The sequence below is a fragment of the Peromyscus leucopus genome, chromosome 19 (assembly GCF_004664715.2).
Source record: "Peromyscus leucopus breed LL Stock chromosome 19, UCI_PerLeu_2.1, whole genome shotgun sequence".
Taxonomy (NCBI): domain Eukaryota; kingdom Metazoa; phylum Chordata; class Mammalia; order Rodentia; family Cricetidae; genus Peromyscus; species Peromyscus leucopus.
In genome coordinates, this window is record NC_051079.1 from 76792753 (window position 1) to 76820655 (window position 27903).

Consider the following 27903-nt stretch of genomic DNA (forward strand, 5'->3'; position numbering starts at 1 on the left):
GTGATAAAGCACTGGCCAAAAATCAACTTAGGGAAGGAAAGGGTTTATTTGGCTTTAATTTTACTGTCTATCATGGAAGAAAGTCAGGAAAGCAACTAAAGGTAGGAATCCAGAGGCAGAAACTGAAACAATGACCAAGAATGAGTGAATGCTGCTTACTCAACTTGCTTTCTTATAAATCCCAAGCCTACATGCTCAGGGACAGGGACACCACAGTGGCTGGATCTTCCTACATCAATCAGCTTTTAAGAAAACATTCCACAAACCTGTCTGATGGAAGAACAATTTTAAGTTGAGGTTTTTCTTTCCCAGATGTATTGAGGTGGAAACCAATATTAGCCTTTATAATGATGGCTTTAGCCATCTGATCCTCAGTTCTTTTGCTTGGAATGGTCTAATATTCGTGATATTTTCCCATTTTTAAGTTTTTTTTTCAGAATTATGTCCTGCATGATCCTTCCTTAAGAATCTTTCAGATGTTTCAAAACCATTTTCCTTCTTCTCCCTCCTCTATTTTAAAAATTGTTGTTGTGTTTTATGTGTATGGGTGTTTCACTTTCATGTTTGTCATGTGCCATTTGTAATGCCTGCCGAGGCAGAAAAGGGTGTCTGATCCCATGGAACTGGAGTTACAGAGAGCTGTGAGCCATTATGCTGTTGCTGGGAACTGAGCTTTAGTCCTCTGACAGAGCTGGCAGTGCTCTCAACCATTTCTCCAGACCCTTTCTTTACTCCTTCAAGATTTTTCTCCCATGTTCTAACCTGCACTATTATCAAGGTCAGTGATAATCAATGAACACCTTTAAAATCATATTTACACTTATTTTTCTAATCAACGTCTAGAAATTATGAGTGTTCTGTAGATATTTCTTTTCACAGACAAAGTAAAAGCTTGTGATTTCTACTTAAAACCAGATATAACAGGCTTCATCCTATCATAGCATTATTATTAATCACTTTATTCATGTTTAAGACCATAAATCATCCATGGTCACTTGCTTTCACTGCATACTCAACATTTGGTTTATAAGCGAATACTGCACACTGTTGTAGGTGATATTCTAATATTAATTTATCACAAGAAACAAAAGGAAAATAAAATATATTGATTGCTAAATGGCTATTTAAAATTGAGACAAGTACTATGTAAGGAAGCTATATTCTAGAATTTATAGTATATCCCCATGGTAGTTTAAATGACAATGGCCCCCACAGACTCAAATATTTTAATGTTTGGTTCCCAGATTATGATGCTGTTTGGAAAAGATTAGGCGGTGTGGCCTTGTTGCAGGAAGTCTGTCACTGAGGTTGCCTTTGAGTTTCAAAAGCCCATGGCATTCTAGTTAAGTCTTTCTCTCTTCTGACTCATGGTTGCTGTGTCTACATGTCTGAACTCAGGCATTGCTCCAGTGCTGTGGCTGCCTATCTGCATGCTACCTGCCCCATGGCATGAAGGTCATGGACTCTAACCTTCTGAAACTGTTAAATCTCAATAAACTCTTTCTTCTATACTTGACTTGGTTATGGTGATTCTTCACAGCAATAGAAAAGTGACTATGACAATCTCATTATGTAGTGTGGTTAGAAATCTTTATCTTCCTCAATAATTTATTTTTAAAGTAGCCTTTTTGCTGTTTATTTGACAATTCACACATCAAAATTCATTCTTGTAAACAACTCAAGGTCTTTAAACATGTATAAACTTGGAACAATTATCATCATAAAATAGAAAATATTTTCATATTCCCTCTCCTCTAAAACAGTTCAGACTATTATAACCTTTGCAGTCCATTCCCTACCCCTAGATCTACTCTACCAATCCACAAAGCTACATAACTGATAATACTTTGTTACTATAAATCCGTAAGAATCCATTATAAGAAGTATTAACTTAGGTCTGACTTCTTTAATTCAGCCTACTAAGCCTAATGTTTACTTGATATTTTGTACATAAGTATGATTTCATTTTCTGTTCTGTAGTATTTCAGATATTTGTGTTTCATATATTTACATTTAGACCATTTCCAACTTCTATTATACGAATTTATTTGAAACTGGTTTTCACTTTTATTGAATAAACTTCTAAAAGTTAGATGGCTGATTACCTATAACTTTTCTTAGTAAAACTACAATATTGGTTGTACAATTTCATAATTGATATATATCAATCACCATATATGAATCCTAGCTGCTCTACATTTTCACCAATTTTAGATATTTCTAGAGTTTTTCCTTTTGGCCATTTTAATGAATACAAAATGGTTTTTCCTCTTGGTTTGGTCTTGACAGATAACTAAGGATGATTCCTCCTGCTTCATGTATTTATCTTCTGTTTGTGTGTACCTGATGTTAGGAAGTGTAAGTTTACAAGTTCACATCTTGTCTTCATTTTTTAAGTGCAGGTTGCTTACTTTCTTGAGTTGTGATATTTATATATCCTTGATATATTTTGTCCTCTATATACTTTGTAAAATTCTTTTTCTACTTAGTAACCTGCCTTTTAAATAAAAAAAATGGGTAATTTGAAGGGAAATTATTTTAAATTATGATAAAGTTTAAATTGAACTTAAAGAATTTTTACTGTTTCTAAAATATTTTACTTATAGTATTTTTGCTTATAAAACAATATTCTCTTGTGCTTAATTCTGTCAATTTTACACTTTGACTGTGTAAGTGAGAACAGCGATCAGCTTTGAGTTTGGACTTCTGTCGTGTGAGGTGGCGTTTTCACTTAATGTTCAGTTCATTGTTGAAGAAAAATGTTCCCTGTTGACTTGTATTTACTGATTATATGAATGTATTGATCACACAGGCTTGGATTTGCTGCTGACCTTTTCCATTAACTTCCATTGGTTTCTGTTTACAGCCCATCACTTATAACACATGGTCATGATTTCTGTAATTTTAGACTGTTTTAACAACTTCGATAACTTCAAATTTGCTCTTCTGCATTAAGTTTGCTTTGGTCAACCTATGTTATATACAATTCTATATGAAGTTATCCTGTCAGTATCTACAAAAATAACCTAAAATTTTGATTAGAATTATGTGGGCTATGTGTCAATTTTGAGACAATAACAGCTTAGTAACACTGAGGAGTCTTAACACACAAACTTCAACATTTTGTCATATACATGTCTTCAATCCTTCATTCTAAGTTACTTTCCATAATTTTCAGCACTGAGGATTTTATATGTGGTTTTATAAATTCACTTATTATTTGGTGGCACTAACATTAATTCAGCTCTTTTTAACAATGCAATTTGCCAACTGTCATCTGCCATTATGTGAAAAATGCAATTGATTTTTACATACTAAAATTTCCATGCCTATTGTTCACTGCATTCATTTGTTCTGGTGTTTCTAGTTTAACAAGCATTTACAACAAATAATTATGTCATCTAAGAATAGAAAGCATTTTTCCTTTTCTTTGGGAAATTCTTGTTAGAAGCTCTTTTCCAAATTGTTAAAGCTTGTTCTATTCTTGGTTTATTGAGAGCTATGCATAATCAATGCAGGTTGAATTTTGACAAATGCTTTTTTCTGTATTGCTCTAAATGGTCCTGTGATATTTCTATCTTTTATTGATAGTCATTCCATTAAATTTCAAATAAAACCATCTGCTATTAACGACGACTTATTGTTTTCATATATTTTTTATTAGATTTGTTAATACTTTGCTAAGAAATTTTGGGATTTATAGAAAGGTTAGTAGTTTTTTTTAAGTATTTGTCTTATTTGGCATTGGGATACTATTGACAAATATAATCAGAAAGAAAAGAGGCTCTCAATTTGAAGGGGGGCACAGAAGGAATTTGAGGGAAGACAGTTGGTAGGAGCTGGAGGGTAGAAAGATGCTGAAGAGTGAAAGGGATACAATTCTATCTCAATTAAAACACTAAAATGAATAAATATAAGGGACAATTATTGTAAAAGAAAATAGTTAAATAAAATATAAAATGTAAAATTCCTGTTGGACAATTCAGAGATTGTGTCATTTCAGGTTTCTCATTTGTTGATTTTTCCCCACCCTCTCTTACTACATAGTGTCTCCTTTCCATGGTTCAGGCCCTACAGCATTTAGAATTTATCATGAACATAGTGAGTGTCATGAGTAAATTCTGTATTATGTTTTTTTTTTTTTTTTTACTTTGATAGTGTTTTGCTGTGATTGATTTCCTTAGACTGTATTATCAAAAGCTATACCTGTGGTGATCTGTGGCTCATGCTTTAGGCAAGGTATTCAAGCCTCAGCTATGAGGTAAGCCTAGTTTGCCAGATCCTGTCTAGCTCACTGTCACCCATGGCCCTGTACAGAGCATGTGCATGTCTTTAAGTAATCTTTCTCTGACTTTGTCTTTTAGAGTGTGTCTTTCTTACTCTCTGATAGCCCAACATGACCAGTGCCAGCTGTTTTCCCTAGCCTGTCTAGTGCTCCTGTGGGAGTGAATCTGCAGTGCCCCATGACAGCAGCTGCCACTGGTGGAAAGGGGGACATTTTGATTTGGCAACTCATTTGATTCTCCCTTACAAACAAAGTGCTTTTGTTAAGTTGTACCTATTTTGTTTTGTATTTTGATGTTTGGGGAAGGATTATAAAGTTAGGGATTACTGTTGTGTATAGGAAATGGAAGGAAAACTGGGCATTTGAACACAATAGTTATATGATACACTTTGCTGTTTAAATTTCTTTTATACATTTCCATCACGTGTGGAATATATATCAATTGTTTTTTGTTTATTTGTTTTTAATCTCTTATCCCACACTTTGGCCCAAACAGTCTTCTTTATCTTTAGGCATACCAAGTATCTCTACCTCAATTTCTTGTGCTAGGTGTTTTTGTCTTTGTTTTATGGAATGACCTTCCACTTCATCTTTGAAATACTTAAGGACTGCTCTTTATAATGCTTCATCTTTATCACATCAAGCTGTAGCAGTTTATCTTTTATTCTGATTTTCTTTAACAGTAAAAATACTTTATTTCCATAACACTTTCCTAGTCATTTACACTTAAGACCAATGGTAAACAGATGTAGTGTTTAATAATTTTTCTCCACCACTGAATCCCCAGTGCAGAAAACAATAGTACATATTTAATAAGGACTAGAAAATCAGACACATAATGAGTTTGAATTCTAGGTCAGGCAGATAGACAAGATAGCTCAAAGACTGAAAATTTCTTCCAAACTAACTGTTCACAATGGAAATGAAGAGATTTCAATAGGCTGCATCCAAGTCAAATCACAGCGAGCATGTTCTTTATCACTGAGCACTCTTATAGAGAGTGCATGATTGCCACTATAGTATAAAGAGAGATTAAAGTTGGAACAGTCTGCTTATAAAAAATGAGGAACGTCAGGCATGATGATTCATGACTAATTCCTTCACCGGAGTAGCTGAATTGAGAGGATTCCAAGTTCACGACCAGCCTGGGCTACATAATAAAACACAGTCTCAAAAATAAAACAAGGCCCCACCCCTAAGATGGAGAATTATGAGCAATTAATGACTGCTAAGAGAGAGAGACTCAGTCTGTTCCTGCAACAGGCCCCTGATAATTTATCCAATTCCCAAAAGTCAGTCTCAATCACAAATACATGTGAGCAACAATAAATGAACTCAGGATATGGATACATATATGTAACAAAGCATATATGTGGACCACAACATAATAAACAAGTAAAACAAAACAACAAGATAAGCAGGGAGAAAGGGAGAACTGATTTAGATGCCTTTTAGAGATGACCACTTCTCAGTAAATGATAGAGACATCACTCCCATTACTTTAATCATCCAAGTGTCATCTTTGTTATGAAATTTACTTGAATTCCAAATTATGGAAAATAAATACTTCTTTAACTCTCCTTGCTATGTTATATGTATATGCATTTTGTCTACAGTAAGATTCAAGCTTTAGGGAGACAATAGCTTTGTCTTACAACCTTACATCCCCAGGCATGAATATAGTACTTGGAATAGAGCAGACATTCAATATGTATTTGTATCCAAATTACCAGTCTACGTAAGCAGTCGAAACCCTAAAGAAGATGCATTTTTTTCATAAAAAATGGATAAGCTCAAGCATAAAATAATGTTAAAGCATTTTGCTTGCTTTATTCAGGAGAAAAAAAAAACATTGTAGTGACTGGAGTTTCGGTTAGTGAGTGGCACTGCTCTGCAGGCAGATTGCACTAGTTACTCTTGTATTGATTTGATAAAACACCATGACCCTGTGGTGATATTGTGTTCCCCAATATATTGTGCATCCTAATAAACTTATGGAGGCAGAGATCCATCCAGATCTCTGTGAGTTCAGAGCCACACTGGAAACAGCCAGGCACATGCCTTTAATCCCAGGAAGTCATGGCAGGAAGCAGAAAGGTATATAAGGCATGAAAACCAGGAACTAGACCTGGTTAAGTTTTTAGGCTTTTAGCAGCAGTACAGCTGAGATTCATTCCAGATGAGGACTCAGAGGCTTCCAGTCTGAGGAAACAGGATCACCTGAGAAGTTGGCAAGATGAGGTTAGCTGTGGCCTGTTCTGTTTCTCTGATCTTCCAGCATTCCACCCCAATACCTGGCTCCAGGTTTGTTTTTATTAGTAAGACCTTTTAAGATTCATGATACATGACTCTTCTAGAAGAAATACTTTATTTGGGCCTATGAATCCAGAGGGATTAGAGTCCATGGTGATGGAACAGAGACATGGTAGATTGAGATGGAAACTAAGAGCATACATCTTGAACTCAGAGCGAAAAGCAGAGAGAGAGAGAGTGAACAGGAAATGGTGTGTCTTTAACTCTCATAGTCGAACTCCAATGACATATCTCTTCTAATAAGGCCATATCACCTAAGATATGTCTTAGTTAGGTTTCTATTGGTGTGAAGAGACACCATGACCATGGCAACTCTTTTAAAAGGAAACATTTAACTAGAGATGTCTTACAGTTTAGAAGTTTAGTCCATTACCATGGTGGAAAGCATGGTAGCATGCAGGCAGACAAAGTGCTGGAGAAGGAGCTGAGAGTTCTACATCTGGCAGTCAGCAGGAAGAGAGACACTGGTCCTGGTTTGAGTTTCTGAAACCTCAAAGCCCACCCCTAGTGACACATTTCCTCTGACAAAGCCACATATTCTAATTCTTTCAAATAATGCCACTCCCTATGAACCTATTGGGACCATTTTCACTAAAACCACCATAGACTCCCAAACAGTGCCACCAACTAGAACCCAAATACTTAAAAAATCGAGAATAGGGAGATATGTTATTCAAATCACCACTCACAGCTCTAACCAGAATTGCATAGAACATATATGTTTAGCCCTCCACAAATTTTCCTCTAAGGGAAATGTGAGTTGGGTATAATGGTTCAATTCTATGATCCCTGCAGCTAGACCCTGAGATAGGAAGATTGCCATGCATTTGAGACCACCCTGGGCTAAATAGTAAGGCTCTTTCTAAAATCATAAAAATAAACATGTTCTCATCTCCCATTCCTCCCCCTACAGCTTACCCAGGAGATCTTATCAATTTTCACTTCCTAGGGTGATCCATGTGAGGAGGGAGGGGGAACTGTGGTTGATATGAAAAATGAAAAAAATTAAAAATAAACATTATGGCTTTATATTTAATTCACTGCTTGGCACTTATCCATAAGTCTGTTTGAAATTTATTTAAAAACATAACCGATGTTCGTGGTATACAATACCAATAAAATTTTAGAATGCAAATCCTTTCTTATATGACCAAAACAGGCAGAATTATGTTGGCCGTTTTATGATATAACATTCCAAATTATCATTAGAGACATGCAATATAACTGTTAAAATCCATTCACTAATGAGAAAACCAAAATGTCCATGAGCTAGTAAATTACTGAACAGAAAACCAAACTTGCTTTTTCTGGTGGTAGATCTATATTAATATGTAAAAGACTTCACAAAGTGTTATAACAACTTCAGTTTTGTGCTATTCGATCAGATTTAGACCCAATGTATATGACTGGTAGTTATTTTATAGTTGGGTTATATAGCTCATTAACATCAATAATATATAAAATGGGGTAAAATAAAACTGAATATCATGTAAAATAAAATACCACAAATTCATTATATCATCTGAAGTAGCTTATTCTCTGTGAGTCACTGTGTAAGTTTCTAATGAGGAATTAGAGTCTGTATTGAGTTTATTCAGGCAGTCGTATGCAGGCTATACAATTCCACAGTTCTGGATACAGTGGTTTGAAATTATCCTCAAAGATAAGTTCAGTCCATGTGTCTATGGCTATTTGAAGGTCACATGCTATATTCTTTTAGTTATTATGGAGCTGATATTTCACTCCTGGAATTTATGCAACATCTATCTACCAGCATGTTTAATGATTATTTCTTGTTAATGTGCTGAGTAAACAGCTAAGGCTGTCTGTATTAACAGTGTCATTAACACTGCTAAAGCTTGTCTGATAAATGTCATTTCCTAAATGCTGCCTATAGTTTAAATCAGATCAGCAAATGCACAATTAACCTGAACAGAGGAAAAGTGCCCACTCAGCACCTTAGAATGAATTAAGTTGAGTTATGACTCATCTAATTTTGCAAAGTTGCCATAAAAATGAGCTTTTCATTTTGCAGAAGTATAGCTGGGATTTACAGCAGATGATTAAGATAAGGAAGAAAAATAACTTTTGCATTTTATCAGAACAGGAGAGTTTTATCCTGGCCATGAATTTTTCCCTCTGTAGATTTCATCCATCAAAGAAATGTCTCCACAAGTTGTCAAGAGCCCAGCTGTTCCCCAGGGACCTCTACAAGTGTGACTTACCTTGTGAAAGTTTCTGAAATAAGCTGCCTTTTCATCTGGAAATTTTTCTAGCCTTCTAGGTCCCTTGCTAGAAGCCTTCTTAAAAACCAACCAGCATCGTCTGAAAATCTGAAACAAATAAAGGAATCTGATTATCCACCCTTTCCTATGAGTTTACTGGCACTTGAGCTGTTATCTATTCAACTAATCCATTAGGAATGAGTTTGCAAAACTCCATTTATTTCAGAGTAACTTCTTTAAAGGAGAAGTGTGTGACTAATAGAAATTGTAGCACAATTAAAAACATAATGTATTATGTAAAATTCAATGTGTTAATCTGTTGGTTCTAATCATCTTTAATATAAGTAATCACTTGGTTGTCAATACTGCATGCATGATAGTAATTCTTTATTTTATATCCCACTGCAGTGTGAATTTAGTCAGGTTAAGTGAAATAGATACATATTGCTAGTTTTCTAACTTTGAATATAAAATAATATTTATAGTTGTCTTACACAACTTCAGGATTTTCAACAAATGGTCATAATATAATTTAGAAAATAGTAAGAAATATAGTTTATACTAGGCATATCCAATTCCCTTGTTTTATAGTAGCTAGAATATACTATTTATTATGTAAAATATATTTTAAAATTTAGATAAACATTTAATACTGATAACTACTATTTTTAAACAAGTACTATTATGTTCATTTTTGATGAAGCTAAGAGGCAGGTCAAGGCTTGGGTACATGTCTTTCTGAATCTTTAGTTTTAGCTTTTAAAATTACCGTTAATTATGTAAGCTGATTTTATCATTTTTGAACATGTTCTTATTATATAGAAATAATCAATACCAAGCTTTTAGATGGCATCTCAGTTTTGCATGTTCTCTTTGGTATGTTGAAAAGGAAAGAAGTAAAATACATTTTTTTTTTTTTTACTTTCTAGTAATTGAACTTGCTTGGTAATTTGAAATTTCCTCAACTCTTTAATTTCTAAATTTAGCATACATTATTTCCTGGAGAAAATTTCTCCACTAGCATGAGGAGAAATTTCATCAGAGGTAATTTCAGAAATCTCAGTCAGTGTGTTTCTGTTCTGTGTCTTTATTCAAAGCCCACAACTGTCACAATCCTTTTTTTTTTTTTTTTTTTTTTTTGCTAGTAGAAGACATACAGTGTAATTCTTTCAAATTATTCCCAGGGACATTGTTTCTTACTCATTGAAAGACAATATTTTTCATGTTAAAAGGCACTCTCAGAGCAATCACAAATGAATTTCCCCAATATAGCAAAATAAGTAGAATAACAATGTGAACACTTATTCCCACTGCTCCTGCTGTCTTTCTTAGATCTTCTGCTATAGTTTTTAAAAATACATCAAGAATGATGTTGAGCTCCAACACACAATATCATGTCTTCCCATCTCTGGGATTAGATATATCTTCCTTATTAGCTGTATAACTGTAAATGAAGAACTGCTCAGTTTCTTTAGAACTTTATTGGTGTGATTTGATACATTGTGTTTAGCACATGACACTGTAGTTCTTTGTTGGATCTTTACCAATGCCCAATTACAAAGTGAAACTGTGTTAATGATTACAATATGGGATCAGAATATGATTTGTTTATCTCTAATTAATGAATTTTAGTCATTTTTACCCTACCCATTTCTCTTTCTCATCTCTGTCATTCTTCTGCTGAAATCTTCCCAGCAAATCCCTTTCTATTTGCATGTCTTTTTTGAATGTGAGACTCATTAAGCTTAATTAGTTTCTTTCCTCAGCATGGGTGGGAAGTTATTTACTGGAGCAAGGGCAAATTACCAATGGCTACAGAAGTGAAAAAAAAATGGCACCCTCTCTCTCAGAAAAACATACACTAGCAGTAATCCCCCAGGGAGGCTTAGAACCTCCTGAGTTCCTCCCCTAATCATGACAATATATATGCAAAGTTGTAACATATAAAAAAAGATGACTAGATTGTGAAAAAAATGGTGAAGCTTTCATATTTTTATTGTAGCTCTTTTATTTACTCGTCACACACCTTAAGCAGATTTAGTGTTCAGCTAATGAAGAAGGGTAGTGCATGAAATTGAGGGGGGGTGGAATTTAACAAGATGGGCCAAAGTTTTAGTGTACAGAAAATTCTACAGGTCCTACCCTGCTTTTAGGCTACTTTATCTTACTAGGTACTATTCACTATACTTGGCAAAGGTACACATAGTAACTTATTTTTATTGTAGGAGTTGTGGTTCTAACATTATTCAAACAGAATAGTCCGATACAAATATTTTGTATTAGCTTACCATTTTAAACATTTCAAATGATGCATAGAAAATAATGTTAATGATCTCCCAAACATGGGCTTTGGATTTAACAAAATATACTTGAAATTCCAGTTTTCATCTTGTTAGACACACAAAATTTAGACACACCACCAAGCCCTCTAGGCATGTGTCCTTAAATTGGTCAGGGAAAAAGAATGTTTCAAATGTAGGGTTAATTTTAAAGTAAAAAGAAACTAAGTATGTTAATACATTTCCACAGTGCATACAGAGGAATCATTGAGTAATACAGGGCAGCCATATACAAAACAGAAAGAAATGCTCTTAACACAGCCTTGTTTAACACTTCTGAAAAACATGCATATTTACCTCTACTTTGTTATAAAAACTGGCTTGTACAAGTACAGTTTTAAAGGTCTCACATGATTCTGATAAGAAATTGAATTGAATATATATGATCAATAAACAGTGTTCCAGTGTTCTATTGAATACAAATATCAGCTCATATTAATGTTTCATGATGGTTCAAATATATCAAGCAAGTGTGTGCATGCTTACATTTAATAATGCATACTAAAAAATGAAATTTATTCTCTTCTTAAAATTACTCTCTTCACAAAATAACATGAAGTAAGTTTGTGCTAAGAAATCACTTCATTTAAGCTTTAATCAAACTCTTGTATTAAAATTTAGAGCACTGTATTGTGGTATCTAAGAGCATAGACAACTTTCAGGTGAGGTTTTTATAATAATTAAATGTCTTACCTCAAATAAATTATTTAAGCTTATATCCAACTTTGTTTCTCATTCATATATTCATATGCATCTACTTCAGAAAGATGGGGGTCAACCCCTTAGATTATAATAGATGTCCTGAAGAAAACAGCTAGAGTGCATTTGAAAAGTAACCTATCCTCCTATCAGAAATTATTAGGGTTTGTGTACTGAGTTTTGTCTCTCCAAAATTCATACTCTGAAACAAGTGTGCTCTTATTTAGAGATATAATAGTGTTAGATGGGGTCATGGAGGTTAGTTTTGATGGAGGAATTGGTGCTTTCATGAGAACATACATGACCAGCATGCTTCCTCTCTTTCTGCTTATTCGAAAAGCAGAGAGCACATAAGCACATGTTGAGAAACCATAGTCTACCAGCCAAGAAGAAATTCTCACCAGAACCCAACCACATTGGCAGCCTATTCTCAAATATGCATCCTGCATATCAGAGAAAAAAAGGATTTCTGTGGTTCAGTCTACCTAATGCCTGATATTTTATTTTGGTAGGTTAGACTCATTAATACAGATGCCATAGATAGATAGATAGATAGATAGATAGATAGATAGATAGATAGAAATACAGACAGATAGATAGATAGACAATAGATAGATGATAGATACATAGATAGACAATAGATAGATGATAGGGTGATGGATAGATAGAATGATAGACAATAGATAGATGATAGATAGACAATAGATAGATGATAGAATGATAGAATGATAGATAGATAGATGATAGATAGAATGATAGGTAGATAGATAATAGATAGATAGATGATAGATAAATCGATAGATAATATTTAATTTGTAGCAGTGATAGGGTAGTGCTTATGACAATAGTTTAAGTAACAGTATTGTGGAAGTGAAAATCATTCCTATGAATCTGAGCAGAATTTGAACTCATCATAAGCAACAAATTCTAATATTATGTGCAAGGTGGGATGTATATAGATTATAAATACTTCTCCCAGTTTTCATGAATGCATTGGGAATCTTTCCTTGAAGGAAATTGACATGCAAATCTTCAGTAAAATGATTTTTTTTGTTCTTTCCTACTGAGAAATGGTTTCCCTTGTGCTGTTGGTCATTTTATTGCTCACATCTTGGTAATCATCAAAACAGCAAATGAAACCTTAAAATATTCATAGAAATCCATATATATAGGCAGTACAATGTTCATTTTGTGTTACCATAGTTAGTTTAATTTAAGAGATGAGCTAAATATAAGCCAGAAAGTCTAAATGTTATTGTTTAAGCATTCATTATTATTGCAGAACAGGTGTTAACAAATAAGATGATAGATTTAGCTATTTATCTAGTATCTTACCCTTTGGATATTACAACATTAACAGAGACAAACGACCACATACAAATGAGCCTAATTTTTAAAGGTTTCATGAAATAAACTGTTTGCCAGTTAAAGATCTGTCACTTAGTTTTGGAATGGATTTGCTTTTTTAAAAAGTTCCAAAATTTATACATCAAGTTCCCATGTATTTGACCTAGTTTCTAATATTAAAACCCTAAAGAGACTTTGTATGGTTTTCACCATGAAGATATTCACTTTAACAAAATACCAAAATAGTTGCTAAAATTGTTAAAAACAAATTTTATTCAGAATATAGCCTTATTTTCCTTAACCTGTTCTGTTTCTGGGACCAAGACCTCATTCCAAAACTTTAATTTGTGATAATTTCTTGGATTTTGTTGTTTTCGTTCATTTGTTTAGTTTTTTAAAACCTTAAAAGTTTTGAAGTACACTAGTCAGTTAATTTCCTGCAGAATTCTTTAATTTCTGTCTGTCTTGTTATTTCTGATATCTAAAATTCTAAGGAAAATCTGTCATCAAAATATAATTTATTGAAAAAATAATATGAATGAATCATGGCCATGGACTAGTTATTTTTTTAATATAATTTCTAAATGAAAATTTAAAGTTGAAGAGAGAATCACTTAATAAATGTTGATTTCTTTCCTCTTTAGTCATATTTTTTCTAAATGCTTTGGATATAAAGAAAAGAAAATAATAACTAAGACCATGGTATGGAGACATTTCACGTGTCACCTGTGTTGTAAATGGAAGCAAAAATTAAGTATGAGTCAGGAACTAAATGCCTCCTCCATGGCAGGAGTAGGAAGTGAATGGGGAGGTCTCTCCCCTTGACTTTTTCATCAACCCAGATTTTATCAGTGTACCACAATCTGCTGGAGGCCCTAGAACTGGTACTTTAAATTAGTGTGTTGGAGAATTTACAGATATGAACAAGAAAAATGACTGCTGGGAACTAGAAAAATCACTGCTATGAGAAAAACTATATGTAAAGAAAAAGGTTTATTTTGCTTTTAAACGAAAGGTGTAAAACTTTTGAAGAAATAAAATATAACCCTGCAATTGAACTAGTCACCTTAATGTTTTTGCATCCCATGAGAATGAACATTAGTTAATGACCTTTGTGGGTCTTTTTGGGAAATTGGTGGCAAGTGTTCTATTCTCCTTTGATGCTTCTTATATCTCAAGAACATAGACAGTTGCAACTCTTTGTGTTTGGGATGTTTAAGGACAAAATTTACTGCTTGGAGAAAGTCTCCTTGACAAGTGTCTGTCCCTTTGCAGGTGACATTCCTGCAGGTTCCACCAATGGTTAGGCAGTGTTTCACCTTCTATCTTGGAATAAGAACTGAGAATTCTATCTTCTCTTTCAGAAACCCATTCTAAATAAGCTGGTTGCCTAAGCAACCTGGCTAAAGGGTCTCCTTGTAGAAAAGGCCCTGTTGCTGCCAGAACTCTAGAAGTCGCATGGATAGCCAGCTGGCCCATTCTATGGTTTCCAATGTGTTAGGCCGGCAGGCAGCTTGCCATAATTACATACCCATTCCATCTGATGAAAACTTATTACCACATGGCATTTTTTTTTCTTTTAGCAACAAGGTGATTTTATATAAAGCCATCTTTTTCCAGTTAAGACTTACCAGGAAAAAGCAGATAGCAGATTTCTTGACATTAGTTCATAGCTGTAATTATATTATTTAGCAAGACTCATTCACAAGTTTAATATACTCAACATTAGATTTAATAGATTTATTCCATCACAAGCCATTGACATAATGAACCTTGCACATCAAAATAGGATTTCAGTACTTGGAAGAATTTTTGATTATAGGAATTGTCTAAGTTGACAGTTTAATTGCAATAAAGGAAGTCATAGATTATTTTTCTCTAGGGAATGTGTGTGTGTGTGTGTGTGTGTGTGTGTGTGTGTGTGTGTATGTGTATTTTGAGTGGCTTGCCTCTGAGTTTTCTCCTGAATGCAAGATTCCTTCTCCCTACACACACACACACACACACACACACACACACACACACACACACACATCACATTGACATATAAGATTCATTTGTTCAAAACTGTATCTGATGGAAATAAAATACAAATGTAAAGCCTACTCTGAAATAGTTATGACAAAGTTATGCTGAGTGCTATGAGTAACTTCCATCAGCTAGTACAAGATCTTTGTCCTACCATAGGAGATCATTTTGTATGTGTGAAAGTAATCATTAGATAGAAATATGTTTAATTACCTGGTGGATTTAGATTTATTATTGTTAATGTGAAACTAACTCTTGCTATTGACTTATACTTTATTGCTGTTATGCATGTTTTAATACCAGAAATCCACTCATTTATCCATCCATCCATCCATCCATCCATCCACCCACCCATCCATCCATCCACCCGTCCACCCATCCATCCATCCATCCATCCATCCATCCATCCATCCATCCATCCATCAGTATGTTCCTTCAGGTAAATCTCGAGAGATATAGATTTCATAGATATAGTAATAAAACAAACCTATTAATAACAAAAACCAAATATCTCTTCTTACAGACAGAATTCTTTCACTGTTGGACATATCCTTGAATTATCAGGCAGGTGGTAGCTGATAAATAAAAACTGCCTTTTTGATTAGTTAAACACTGTGGAAAGAATTATAGCACAGAGATGGGCTGTGAATGCTAGGCCTAGTAGCTCACCCTTCCTCACAAGGACATTTAATTCCAGCATTAGATCAAGTAGGAGAATGAGTGATTTGTACATCTGGGGACAGTAGGCTTCTGGGTGAGACCAATGAGATACAAATGTCTTGATGGGTTAAAAATAAGAAAATTATAACGGACTAACATCAATTAGCGGGAGCTTAAATTAGAGCTGTGGCATCTCAGGCATGTTCACATTCAAGTAACTGAGATGTCAGTGCATTAACCTTATAAACTATGATAAGAACTAGTCACCTCTTGTAATACTATGTCTGATTTTTTTTTTACTTACAAGAGGTTTGAGCTTTTCTGCAACAATCACAATTTTAACAAACAAAAACTGTCATCTACAGCTACCCTTCAGTTTAAACCATAAAACAGATGCCACTCAATAGGATCCTTTACACAATAGCAAGGTGGCTTGAATTCTCTGTTTCCCAACTTGAAATTCTAATGTCTCTATATAAATTTAGTCCTTCTTCATTCTAAGCTATATGGTTTGTACCTTGCCTGAATATTGGGATTTTTCCAACTGCTCCAAGAACTGAAAGAGGCCCAAAGAGTGAACAAGGAAACCAAAGTAAGGGAGAAAGGATTTTCAGTTATGGGGGTGTCTCCTGCTCCTGCATGACGTCATTAGAAGTTCTAAGTAAAAATGGATCATGGTACAACTTAAATGATAACAAAGAGGCTGTTGTATCAATATTTCTAAAGTAGGCATTGAGGGAACTGTACAATCTGAGATAGAGAAACCATAACCTGATTAGAAGTTAGTTCAGCAGAATGTATAAAATTTTCTGAAAATTTGAATATTTATATATGTGACCTCTACATTTTAAGTAAAAATATGAAAAAGGCATAAAAATCAAGTGAACATTTTTACATTCAAAGTCAGTATTTGTAAGAATATTCCTATGGATTCCCTTTCTTAAATGTTAACCACAGTACCTCTGTTTAAACAAGTGTTACAATACTAGCTGAGTAACATTTCTGCTCCTTTAATTTAATTTATGTGTATATATTTGTCTACATATTAGTATGAATACATGAATGTATGTGTCTAATGGTGACCAGAAGAGGTCACCTAAAGCTAGAGTCACAGGCATATGAACTACACAGTATAATAAGAACAAAATTCAAGTCCCCTGAAAGAGAAGTAAGAGTTCTTAACCACTGAGCCAATTCTTGAGATTATCTCCCAATATCTCTTAAAAGCGTGTTACTCTTCTTTTCCTGAATGATGTCACAAAGTTGCAGTCACAGGAGTCAGGTGAATTCTTGACACACATATTTAAGTCTTTGTAAATGAAGCTTTAGAAAGAGCAAGTACTGATCGCTATGTCAATGACCTCACACATTGGCCAAACAGGGCACTAAAAAATAATAAAAGAAAAGAAGGAATTAACTGAAGGTTTATTTTCCTATCAAGAATGAATATTCTAAGAAATGAATATGGAGCCATTGAAAAGGTCTTTGCCATACGCATGACTGCATGTCAAACATTTCTAGAAGAAGTAAAAAACTCCAACAATTTCAAAAAGCTATCCAACACAAGAAAGGGCAGGGTACTCGAACTGCCACTTACAAAAAGGAACTTTACATGTGTCTAGTAAGTTTAAGAATGTAGTAAATTCTTAAAACTTGAGATAATCTGAAGTAGAAGGCCAAGGAGACAGCTCATCCCTAACAAAACAAAATAAAAAAGATTCCAGGTTGTGGCTGGGGCAGTGTGCTTCTCTTTCTGCTGGAGAGATTCTGTATTAGTGAGTCTGGAAGATGCACAGCTATGAAAAATCTTGTGATATTTCTAGACATCCACATAGACATTAGCAATTCTGCTCTGTTTTTTTGTACACAAGAGAAAAATATATGTATCTTTTACAACATTTGTGATAGCATTACTCATAAAGGTATCAAGGGCAGACATTATGATTTATGTACACAACTGAGCAATTGACACCTTTGAAAGTATATGAACTATTGCTACACAGACAAATCTCAAAATCATCACTTTAATAAAATCCCAGTAAAAGATGACATTTGAAGCTCCATATAGTCACATAAATCCCCCAGGATGCCTGAGCCAAGCTGTGCTGTCTAAGCTATATTTATAAGTAAAGAGTACCAAGAACAGAAAAGTGATTTCTATCATAATCACCACAGTGATTGATTCATTGAGAGGCGCAGGTGTGAGAGGAGGGTCTATGTTGGAGATTCTTCTTCATCACTGGAAACATTCTATCTGAAGGCATATAAGTCAATATTTGCTTTCAGATGTCTGTATGTAGTTTATGCCATTTATCAGTTGTCTTAATTTTCTTGGAGTCTATGTATGTTCCCTCCTCCCTCCCTCCCTCCCTCCTCCCTCCCTCCCTCTCTCTCTCTCTCTCTCTCTCTCTCTCTCTCTCTCTCTCTCTCTCTCTCTCTCTCATGTGTAGTGGGTCTATGCATACAACAAAGGCAGAACAGAACACTGGGTGTTTTCTATCACTCCTTTATTACTTGAGACAAGTGTTTCACTGAACTGAAACCCTACCATTTCCCCATCTTTGCTGGCTAGTGAGCACTTGGAATTCACCTGTTTCTGCCACCAATCCTCAGGTTGCAGGTAATCACAGCTGTGCTTGGCTTTTCTGTGGGTCCTGGGGATTCAAACTCAGGTCCTCATTCTTGCTGAGCAAGCATTCTTACCAACTAAGATACTTTCCAAGTCCTTAGGATTGTTTTTTAAAGTTATAAAATACCATGTGTTCAAGTTTACAAAACTGTCAGGGGGCACATTTTACTTTTCTTCCTATTGTGGTTCCCATTTCTAAGTAGAAAATAAAGAAAAATAACAGATAGATACAGAAGAACCTATCCTCCAAGTATTTTCAGGGGAGCAGATGGCAACCGTTGATAAGTATGCTAAAAAGGTGTTAGGATCAACCATTAATTAGGCCGAACACAGCAAGGAAACAGACAGACACCACATAGCTTCTGGCTAAGACTCAGGCATCCCAGAAGTACTTATGTCTAATGCTATCAGGTTTCTTAAAAAGTCCTGGCAGCTTTAGTTTCTCTATTAAAAATCAGTTAACAAAGACTGGCCTTGCACTGGTACCTCTGAAGGGAGATAAAGCAAGACTCTAACTAAGGAGACCTTTAAATCAACACCTTCTCACCAGTGGCTGAAACATTGTTGGGGACTTCACATAGGACTGCATATTCTATGTACTTGTCCACATAGAAGGGGGAGTAGAACTAACCTATTTAACTCCAGCAGTTTATCAAAGAATGTCAACCCTGGTGGTGTTACCAAAGCTCTAACACTCTATTGTGTCTCTCTGGCTTCAAGGCCTGTGTTTTGGACCCAACTCTGTAGTTGACTCTATTTCCATATGTATTGTCTGTAATATAAACTGAGAGATACCTGACACATGATCACCTTTACAAATGAATGATAAACACACAGAAATGAAAACATAATTTACCTTTCACTATTTCTATGTAAAATAGCGACCATATTCAATTTTCATGGAGGTGTGTGAGTGTGTGGGTGCTGTGGGATGGTCTGTATGTCAAATTGCTCTGATTGGTCACTAAATAAAACACTGATTGGCCAGTGGCCAGGCAGTAAGTAGGTGGGACAAGGAGAGAGGAGAATTCTGGGAAGCCGAAGGCTGAGGCAGAGAGAAACTGCCAGCCACCACCATGACAAGCAGCATGTGAAGACACCGGTAAGCCACCAGCCACATGGCAAGGTATAGATTTATGGAAATGGATTAATTTAAGCTATAAGAACAGTTAGCAAGAAGCCTGCCACGGCCATACAGTTTGTAAGCAATGTAAGTCTCTGTGTTTACTTGGTTGGGTCTGAGCGGCTGTGGGACTGGCGGATGACAAAGATTTGTCCTGACTGTGGGCAAGGCAGGAAAACTCTAGCTACATGTGGGTGGTATGTATTCGTGAGTGTGCATTTAGATAGCAAATACATGTGGAAACCTGTAGTGATATATTGTGAACCCTGATAAAATTTGCCTAAAGATCAGAGAATAGAAGACCAAGCCACTAGATTAAGCACAGAGGCCAGGCCATGGTGCCACACACTGCAGTGGGTAGCTATTCCAGAAGCCCTCCAGCAACAGCACACCTTTAATCCTAGCACTTGGGAGGCAGAGATCCGTCTGGATCTCTGTAAGTTCAAAGCCACCCTGGACTACATGAGAGAAACAGAGCCAGGCAGTGGTGGCACACACCTTTAATCCCAGTACTGGGAAGCACACACACCTTTAATCACAGGAAGGGATGGCTGGGAGGAGAAGGGTATATAAGATGTGAGGAGACAAGAACTAAAGGTCTTTCAGCAGAAGCATCCCTTTCAGCTAGAGGCTTTTTCAGCTGAAGTCTTTTTGGCTGAGGAAGCTCATTTGGCTAGAGGTCTATCGGCTGAGGGTTTTTCAGGCTAAGGAGTTGGTGAGGTAAGAGGTGGTAACTATGACTTTTTCCTTTGTGTCTCTGACCTATCAGCATTTACGCCAACATCTGGTTCTGGGATTTTGTTTATTATTATAAGATCTTTTAAGATTCATGTTACAGAAACCAGATGTTTATTTCATGCCTTCCTCTACAGCTCTCCACCTTAGATTTGAGAGAGGATTTCTCCTAGAAGCTAGAGCTAAGCTGGATAGCCAGTGACTCCTCAGATTAGTGTTTCAGCACTGAGGTAGTCTTCAGGCAGCCTTTACATGCGTGCTGAGGATCTGAACTCAGGTCCTCATGCTCACACAGCAGGTACTTTCTTACTGAGCCACCTCCCCACCTCCAATAACACTTATTCTTGAAGGTGTCCTGTGATGGAAGTCATCACATTTGTCTTGTTTTTCAGTTAATGTTTCATTATCTTTCCTGCCAGATTTGAGAGCAAAATTAGTTCCCCTTTTCCTGCTTGCAGCAGTATAGGTCTTAAAAATACACAAAGACAAGTTAACCCCTCAGTGCTTGTGTCTCGCAGATAGCTGGTCTATTTCCTTGTACTCTGCTGGGAGCACAGTGTAGCTACAGTAGTACAGAAGGGGCTAGGAGCCCTAAGGTTTGACTTTTTCTATATCATGTGATACAAGAGGGACAATCATGAAGTCCAGGTGTCGACTGCTCAAGAAAAAGCAGAGAGACGATCTGTGTGAAAAAATTTGGAAATTTTTAAAAAAGCACCAATTATCTAAAATTCAATAAAATGTGTTTTATTAATTCAAAATATGTTGTAAAGAACACTTGCTTGTGCTGCTATTTTGAAACCATAATTTAAAATTTCTAACTTGACTTCCTCTACTTGTCAAAATGATGCATTATAACAAGAAGCAAATTGGAGAGTATTAAAAATTATTTGGAACACACTTTTCTCTATGCATATGGCATTGGGTAGACATACACTTTTTGTAATTTATTCAGCCCACAAACTTCTCTCAAGAATCTGATACTTGTCAGATACTTCTCCAGTAAGATGTCATCAATGAGCCAAGAAAATGAGAATACCCATGACCCCTGTCCTCATGAGGGTTTTCACCCAGTAATGGTACAGGAAGCATAATAATATGAATAGACTGTGGGATAGTAGAGAATGATGAGTAGGAAGAAAGTTAACAGAGAAGGGAAAATGGAAACCCAGAGGGAGAAGTGGGGGATCACACTATGATGCATTCCTACCTGGCCTGGAACTCACTATGGAGACCAGGTTGGCCTAGAATGGCTGTGAACTCAGAGATCTATCTGCCTTTGCAATCCTAGTGCTAAGACTAGGCTTGTCAGCTACCGTGCCTGGCAGTTACAACTTTTTCATGTAATAATAATCTGTTCTTCATGCTTGATCCATATATATATATATATATATATATATATATATATATATATATATGGATCTCATGGCAAAACATAATTTTGTATTAAATATTTGCACAAGGTATCTATGAGTTATAATTTTGAGTATGAATTTTCTTGCTGTTATCTCTACAAAGGAAAAAGCAAATAAAGTAATATTTAATATGTAACATTCACTTAGTATATTCATGTTTTTAATATATTCTATTATAGATTTAAGATATATTTACATATTTTATATTTATATTTTCCAACATCTAAAACCCCTTTTAGAATAAGACAATAAAATTATTTAAATTTTTTAAGCCTCTACAAATATATAATAATCCCTAAGTACCTTTCTTCTTGATGTATTTCGGAGACAATGACTTTCTCAAATGCAAAAAATGTTTCCCTTTAATCCTGTGCATAAGTTTCTCACTGCCTTCCAGGAAAGTGATTTTTTAATTATTTTATTTTTTGAGAGATGATAAGAACCAGAGGATGAGAAAGTGATTTTTATAATCTCCTCCTATTTAACAATCATTCAATTTTCTAGAAAACCAGTAAAATTTAATAAAAATATAATTTTCTTTCGTGAAGATGAGACTTGAATAAATAGTCTAGTACTTGAATATGAATGAGGCATTTTGTATTTTTTTGTATTTGTTCCATGGAGATTTCAAGATAATTTAGGAATTATTGTCTAAACAATGATAGAAATTGTCTTAATAAATTTAGTAAATTCATATGGTGAATACATCTTTATCTGTGAAGAATTTAATCTTCATTCCATAGCCTCATGAGTTTCCTCAGAAGAAGCATTTTGGCATTTTTCTAAATATGATTTACATTTTTCACATCTAACTGAGAGTATAAGTATTTTCTCTTCTATTTATAAGGCAGTAATTCATTCATGCATACTCATCAAGATTTTTATTGATTAAAAGGCATCTATTGAAAATAGAACCCCTTATAACTAATTGATTGTAAAAATTTATGTTTGAGACATTGAAATTAGTATTATTTGAATCTTAAATGCACCCTTTATAACTTATGTATCCAAGGCTTTGTCTTCTGTGCACCAGGGTGGAGTGGTGGAAGTGAATTAAGAGTCTGGAGTAAGCAGGTCACTGGAGGTTAGGACTTTCAAGGACACATTTGTTTCTCTATTTTTCTGGACTTTCTGTATCTGTATGTGAGCAATCCTGCTCCATCTCCGTTCACATCAGATGTTCTGCCTTGCCACAGCTACATGAAGAAATGAATTGCCTGACTCTGTACTGAAAATTCTAAGTGTATAATCCAAAATGAGTATTTCCTGCTTTTAGTTTATTTCTTTTAGGTTGTCAGAAAAAATTAAAGCCAGCTAATATACATAATCATTTTCTTCAAAGTTTTTAACTCATGTAAAATTTGTCTCTTTGGGTTTGCACATTAGAGCCCAGTTCTGAGTGCCATGATAAATCAAAAACAAAAACTACCTGAATTATATGCATTATTTTAGTAGTTTTTTGTAACTACTTAATTTTCTCAAGAAAATTTATCATTTAATCTCCTTAGAGGAAACTTTTGTAGTTCAATCACTAACCTGTACATACCTTTATTGCAGAATTTTAATGCCATGTAAAATATAACTCCATCAATCCACCAATATATACTATTTAGTGACTTGATTACATTACTACAATTATATAAAGTAAATGTTTTGGCATGTGACTATGTTTAATAAAAATGCTGAAAAATACTGTCCCAAAACAGCACTAAATAAGATATAATGTTTGCCATTTGCAAGTATATGAAGTTATTTAACCTAACTCAATCAACATGGTGTAATGTCTTCATATTTTTTTAAAGAAACACTCTCAAATTATGCTATGCAGTAGACTAACACATTACCTGGCACTACTGTGTGTTGAATAAGAAAGCAGATTTTCCAGTGTATGAGTGGACTACTGAATTCACTTAAGTAAATCCTTTCAAGATTCACTTAAGGAATCTTAAATCATTTAAAACATGCATTGAGGGAAATAAGGCATTTGTTATTTCTCAAATTAATTAACTAATATGTCATTAAGGAAATAAATTATAATCTGTAATATTTCCTTCTTGTCTAAAACATTTATAGAATTTTAGGGCAATTATTTTCCAATACACTCAAAATGCATGACAGCATGTGATGACCATAATAAAATCAATATTTACTGTATATTTATAGTACATGGAAAAACTGGCTCTAATTCTTGTGATTGCTGTGTTCTGGACTATTCCTGGGTATAGACAATGGCATTTGTTTCTTATATAAGATGTATTTCTTAGATAAAACTAAAATGCAGGTATGACAAATTCATACTTTGTTTAATAGGCTTTATAAACTATAAATGCCTTAGGATGTAATCCTTGGACACAACGGTGGTACACTTGTCCATTGATGGCATCAGTTTTCCTGAAATAGTCTCAGATAAAAATATTGAGCAAAACCCCACTCATAAAAAAAAAAAAAAACACTACAGGATAAATTAGAATATTAACTACCCTTCAGATAATTGACACCCAAAAGTACAGATACAAGATCTATCCGTAAGTTAAACCACTGACGTTTTTAAAATGTAATAAACAAAGAAACAAATACAGGATCAAGAACTAGGAAAGAATTGGTTGAACAGTGTATGGAATTATAAAATTTTTGGTTTCACAACTCTGCATTTTGACATTATGTTTTCAGTATCCTTGATGAGGAGTGAGAACTATGCCATGTGTAGTATAAGAACAAATATTTAGAAATGTAGTTAGGGAATAAACTTGTTTAGTAAAGCGGTGGTTGTAGGTTTTCCTAGTAATGTCAGAAGATACACCCATTACATCTCAACAATATGGGTGCCGAAATGTATCCTGAAGAAAGGCAACAACAGACATGATAAAGTGCTTAGTGGTAGGAAGGGGTGGGGGAGCCATGAGGCCTGAGCCCTACACAAAGAACTGCAGCAGTGGTCAGTGGTAGGATGGGGTGGGGGAGCCATGAGGCCTGAGCCCTACACAAAGAACTGCAGCAGTGGTCAGTGGTAGGATGGGGTGGGGGAGCCATGAGGCCTGAACCCTACACAGAGAACTGAAGCACCAAAGGAACCCTGGAATGGCAGAAATGGGCTTCCCCAGGAAAGGGCACACCAATGTTATCATTACCAAATTGCCAACCTCAAAACATACACACAAGAAGCATTACACATACTGAGTAGGTTGTATTTAGGAATATATGTGTATACATAGATGCATGTAGCAATAATGTGTTTAAAAATGGGCCATGAATTTGGAAGAGAACCAAGAAGCTTATATGAGAAGGTTTGGAGGAAAGAAAAAGAAGGAACAAAATATGTAATTTTATGATAATCTCAAAAAATGAAAAAACTCCCAAGGATGTACAGAGAGAATCACAGTCTATAATTTCCTGACACACATTCCTATACCACGTAGTAGTAAGAGCACTGTATTCTGTTAAATACAAAATTAATAAATAGTGTTTGTCTAATTTGCAAAGACTTTGTAATAAAAAACTGGCTTTAAAGACAGATATTTCCACAAGAAGCATTGTTACTAGAAATTTGTATTTCTGATTGTAGTGTGTTTTTCTTCTAATAAGCTTCATGCATTTTGATAAACATCCAAATGTTTCTCAGAAAGAAATCTATTAAAGTTTAAGTTAATTTTATAATTTTAAAGGCATTAACTCTTCCTTATGATAAAACATTTTAAAGTGAAATGAACCATAAACTTCTTAGATGAAATGTAGTAATTAATATTACAAATAAAATAAAAATTTTAAAGTAGCTCTAGTGAGCTATAATAGAAGCTTAAGGTACCTCAGTGTGACTTCTAGTAACTGCCTGGAGTTTTGTCTTCTTCAGAATGAAAGACTTACTGCAGTCCTCACAGCATTCACAGTTCTGTGGCTTATGTCTACTTAGGCTCAGGCAGCCTGAGAGTTTGTGATGGGCCATTGTGCCTACATACAACTAGGGCATGGCTCACAGCCTGCTGGCTCTATGAAAGAAATTCAGTGGCTCTTTCATAAAAAGCAAACCACACATAATCTCCAACTGATTATTTAACAGAAACACTAAGGAAGGCAAGAAGAACTGAAATCTAGGTCAAATGTAGCTCTAACGGGGCAGCTCCAGTGAAATACATGTCTTAATGAACTGCAGTGACAAAGAAGTGATGGACGCTCCAGGAAATAGAAATGCCAGTTGTGTTGATGTGATTATTACACATTTTGTAATTACATTACAACTCATACATTTCTACAATCATTATATTAAAACTATATTCATATTCTTTTTTTTAAATCAATATTTAAAATCAAGGTGGGAAGTCACCTGTAATCCCAGAAAACCGAGGGATGAGGATCCCAATATGTTCAAGGCCAGCCTTGGCTACTTATTGAGGTCCATTACAGCCTGGGCTACAGAGTAAGATTCGACCTCAAGAAAAAAAATTAAAACTTCTCTTTCCTTGAGTTATGGAATATAAAAACAGTTTTAAAAATATTTACACATATAAATACAACTTTGCCTAATATCTCAATATGCTTGCATTAGCTATTATCTTAGAATTATAAACATTTATACCTCACATTCAAGAGTTATTTTCCTTTAATAATCTAAGAATATTTTTGATGACCATTGTGCTTTTAGTTAATCTAAGAACAGGGGCACAATTTGAGGATTAGGATGAGAAGGGTCCAACCGTCATTTTCTGTATATATCCATTTCTGTACTTTGTGACATGTGTACATAGATTAATTTTGCAGTATAAAGTCAATTTCTGTATTAACATAAATAATATCCACATGTATATATCTGTGTACAATTTTTCTTAATCACATAGTTAGATCAAAATAAATGTGTTACTCTTACACTGTCTTGGTTCTATTAGGTTACTTTCCCTTTATATTAATGATAAAAAAAGATGGGATTACTAAAGGACTAAAGATGATTCCAAAGTTCTATCTGGTGGTAATTTTTGAGGCATCTAAGGATTAAAAAAATAATAATTTCTCCTGAATAAGTGGAGTTCTTCTGCATCTTTTTCTTTAATCGGGTCATCAATGAGATACTGTGAGAGAATACGCACATAGTTTAGAGTCACAGTCAGAAATGAAATGTTTCCCTCCAGGAGCAAGTTTTGGGTCATAAATGGAAATTGTCATCATCATCCTGTGGATGTAGAGCTCCTGCTGGGCAGTTCCTCAAGTGGAAGCAAATTTTAGAAACAATCACAGCACTGTGGGCACACTTCAAATTGTACCTTTCAACATCTGCTTTCAAATAGTTCAGCATTGATATGATGAGGGAAAAAAACAAACAAACAAACAAATAAAAAACAACCCTTTCCCTGTCTCTGACCTCTGTCTTCTGATATCCTGTTCTAGATTTCAGTTTTTTAAAAATCAAACTATGGTGACATCATGTGAACTTAGACTTTCTGAAACTCACCTGTAGAGACAGAGCCCAGAGCTTAGAATTCCCACCAAAGAGCAGTCTGGTTTCACTTTATGGACATCAATAGAGGCCATGTTCCTGTGTTCAAAGTTGGTCTCAGAAAGACATTGTTTTACAGATATCAGTGGCATGCAAAACTTCTGAAATTCTTAGCTAATCCTTTTCTTTCACCTTTGTGGACATTTATTTTCTTGTGGCTCTCCTTTGTTGACTTTTTAATATTTAAATAGTTTCTGTACTTTTGTTTTTGGCATCTTCTTAGGTTTGGTCCTCCTCACTGCCTCTTATAACCTGCTTGTGATTTCTCCCATGGACCATTTATTAAGGAATCACTTGTTCATGAATAATAAAACATCACTTCATGAGGCAGTAGAATCTTATGCTTTTAATATTAATCAAATTCTTCCTTGGCGATTGTGAAGCAAAAATGCAATGTATTTAGAATTTACTGTTTTTCCTCATTGCTTTAATAACAGCATTTAAAAATTTTGTAGTTCCATATACAATACTAAGATCATGACTTTATGTATAATTAGCAGTGTTCAAGGCAGTCACTTAGATTTTATTTGTCAGATCACAGTTTCTCAATTAAATGGATGTCATGGTCTTTATACGGTATACCGACTTATTGGGAGGTATATCACTCTGTAGGATAATCAGAA

The 27903-nt window shown here is 34.8% G+C and overlaps 1 protein-coding gene across 3 annotated transcripts in view; it reads right to left on the reverse strand.

Annotated features, from left to right (window-relative positions):
- The window catches only part of Dok6 (docking protein 6), a 411539-nt gene that overhangs the window by 250856 nt on the left and 132780 nt on the right, over nucleotides 1-27903 (reverse strand). The window contains exons 1-2 of one of the 3 annotated variants that reach the window (XM_028886850.2): nucleotides 25601-26063; nucleotides 8824-8931 (exon numbers count right to left, since the gene is read on the reverse strand). The exons of 1 other annotated variant lie outside the window; for it this stretch is intronic. In XM_028886850.2, coding sequence (XP_028742683.1) covers nucleotides 8824-8931; nucleotides 25601-25738 — 246 coding nt within the window. In that variant the 5' untranslated portion in view covers nucleotides 25739-26063. Of the gene's footprint in view, nucleotides 1-8823; nucleotides 8932-25600; nucleotides 26064-27903 lie in introns of those variants that run through there. One more of the 3 variants, XM_028886851.2, reaches the window with a different exon arrangement.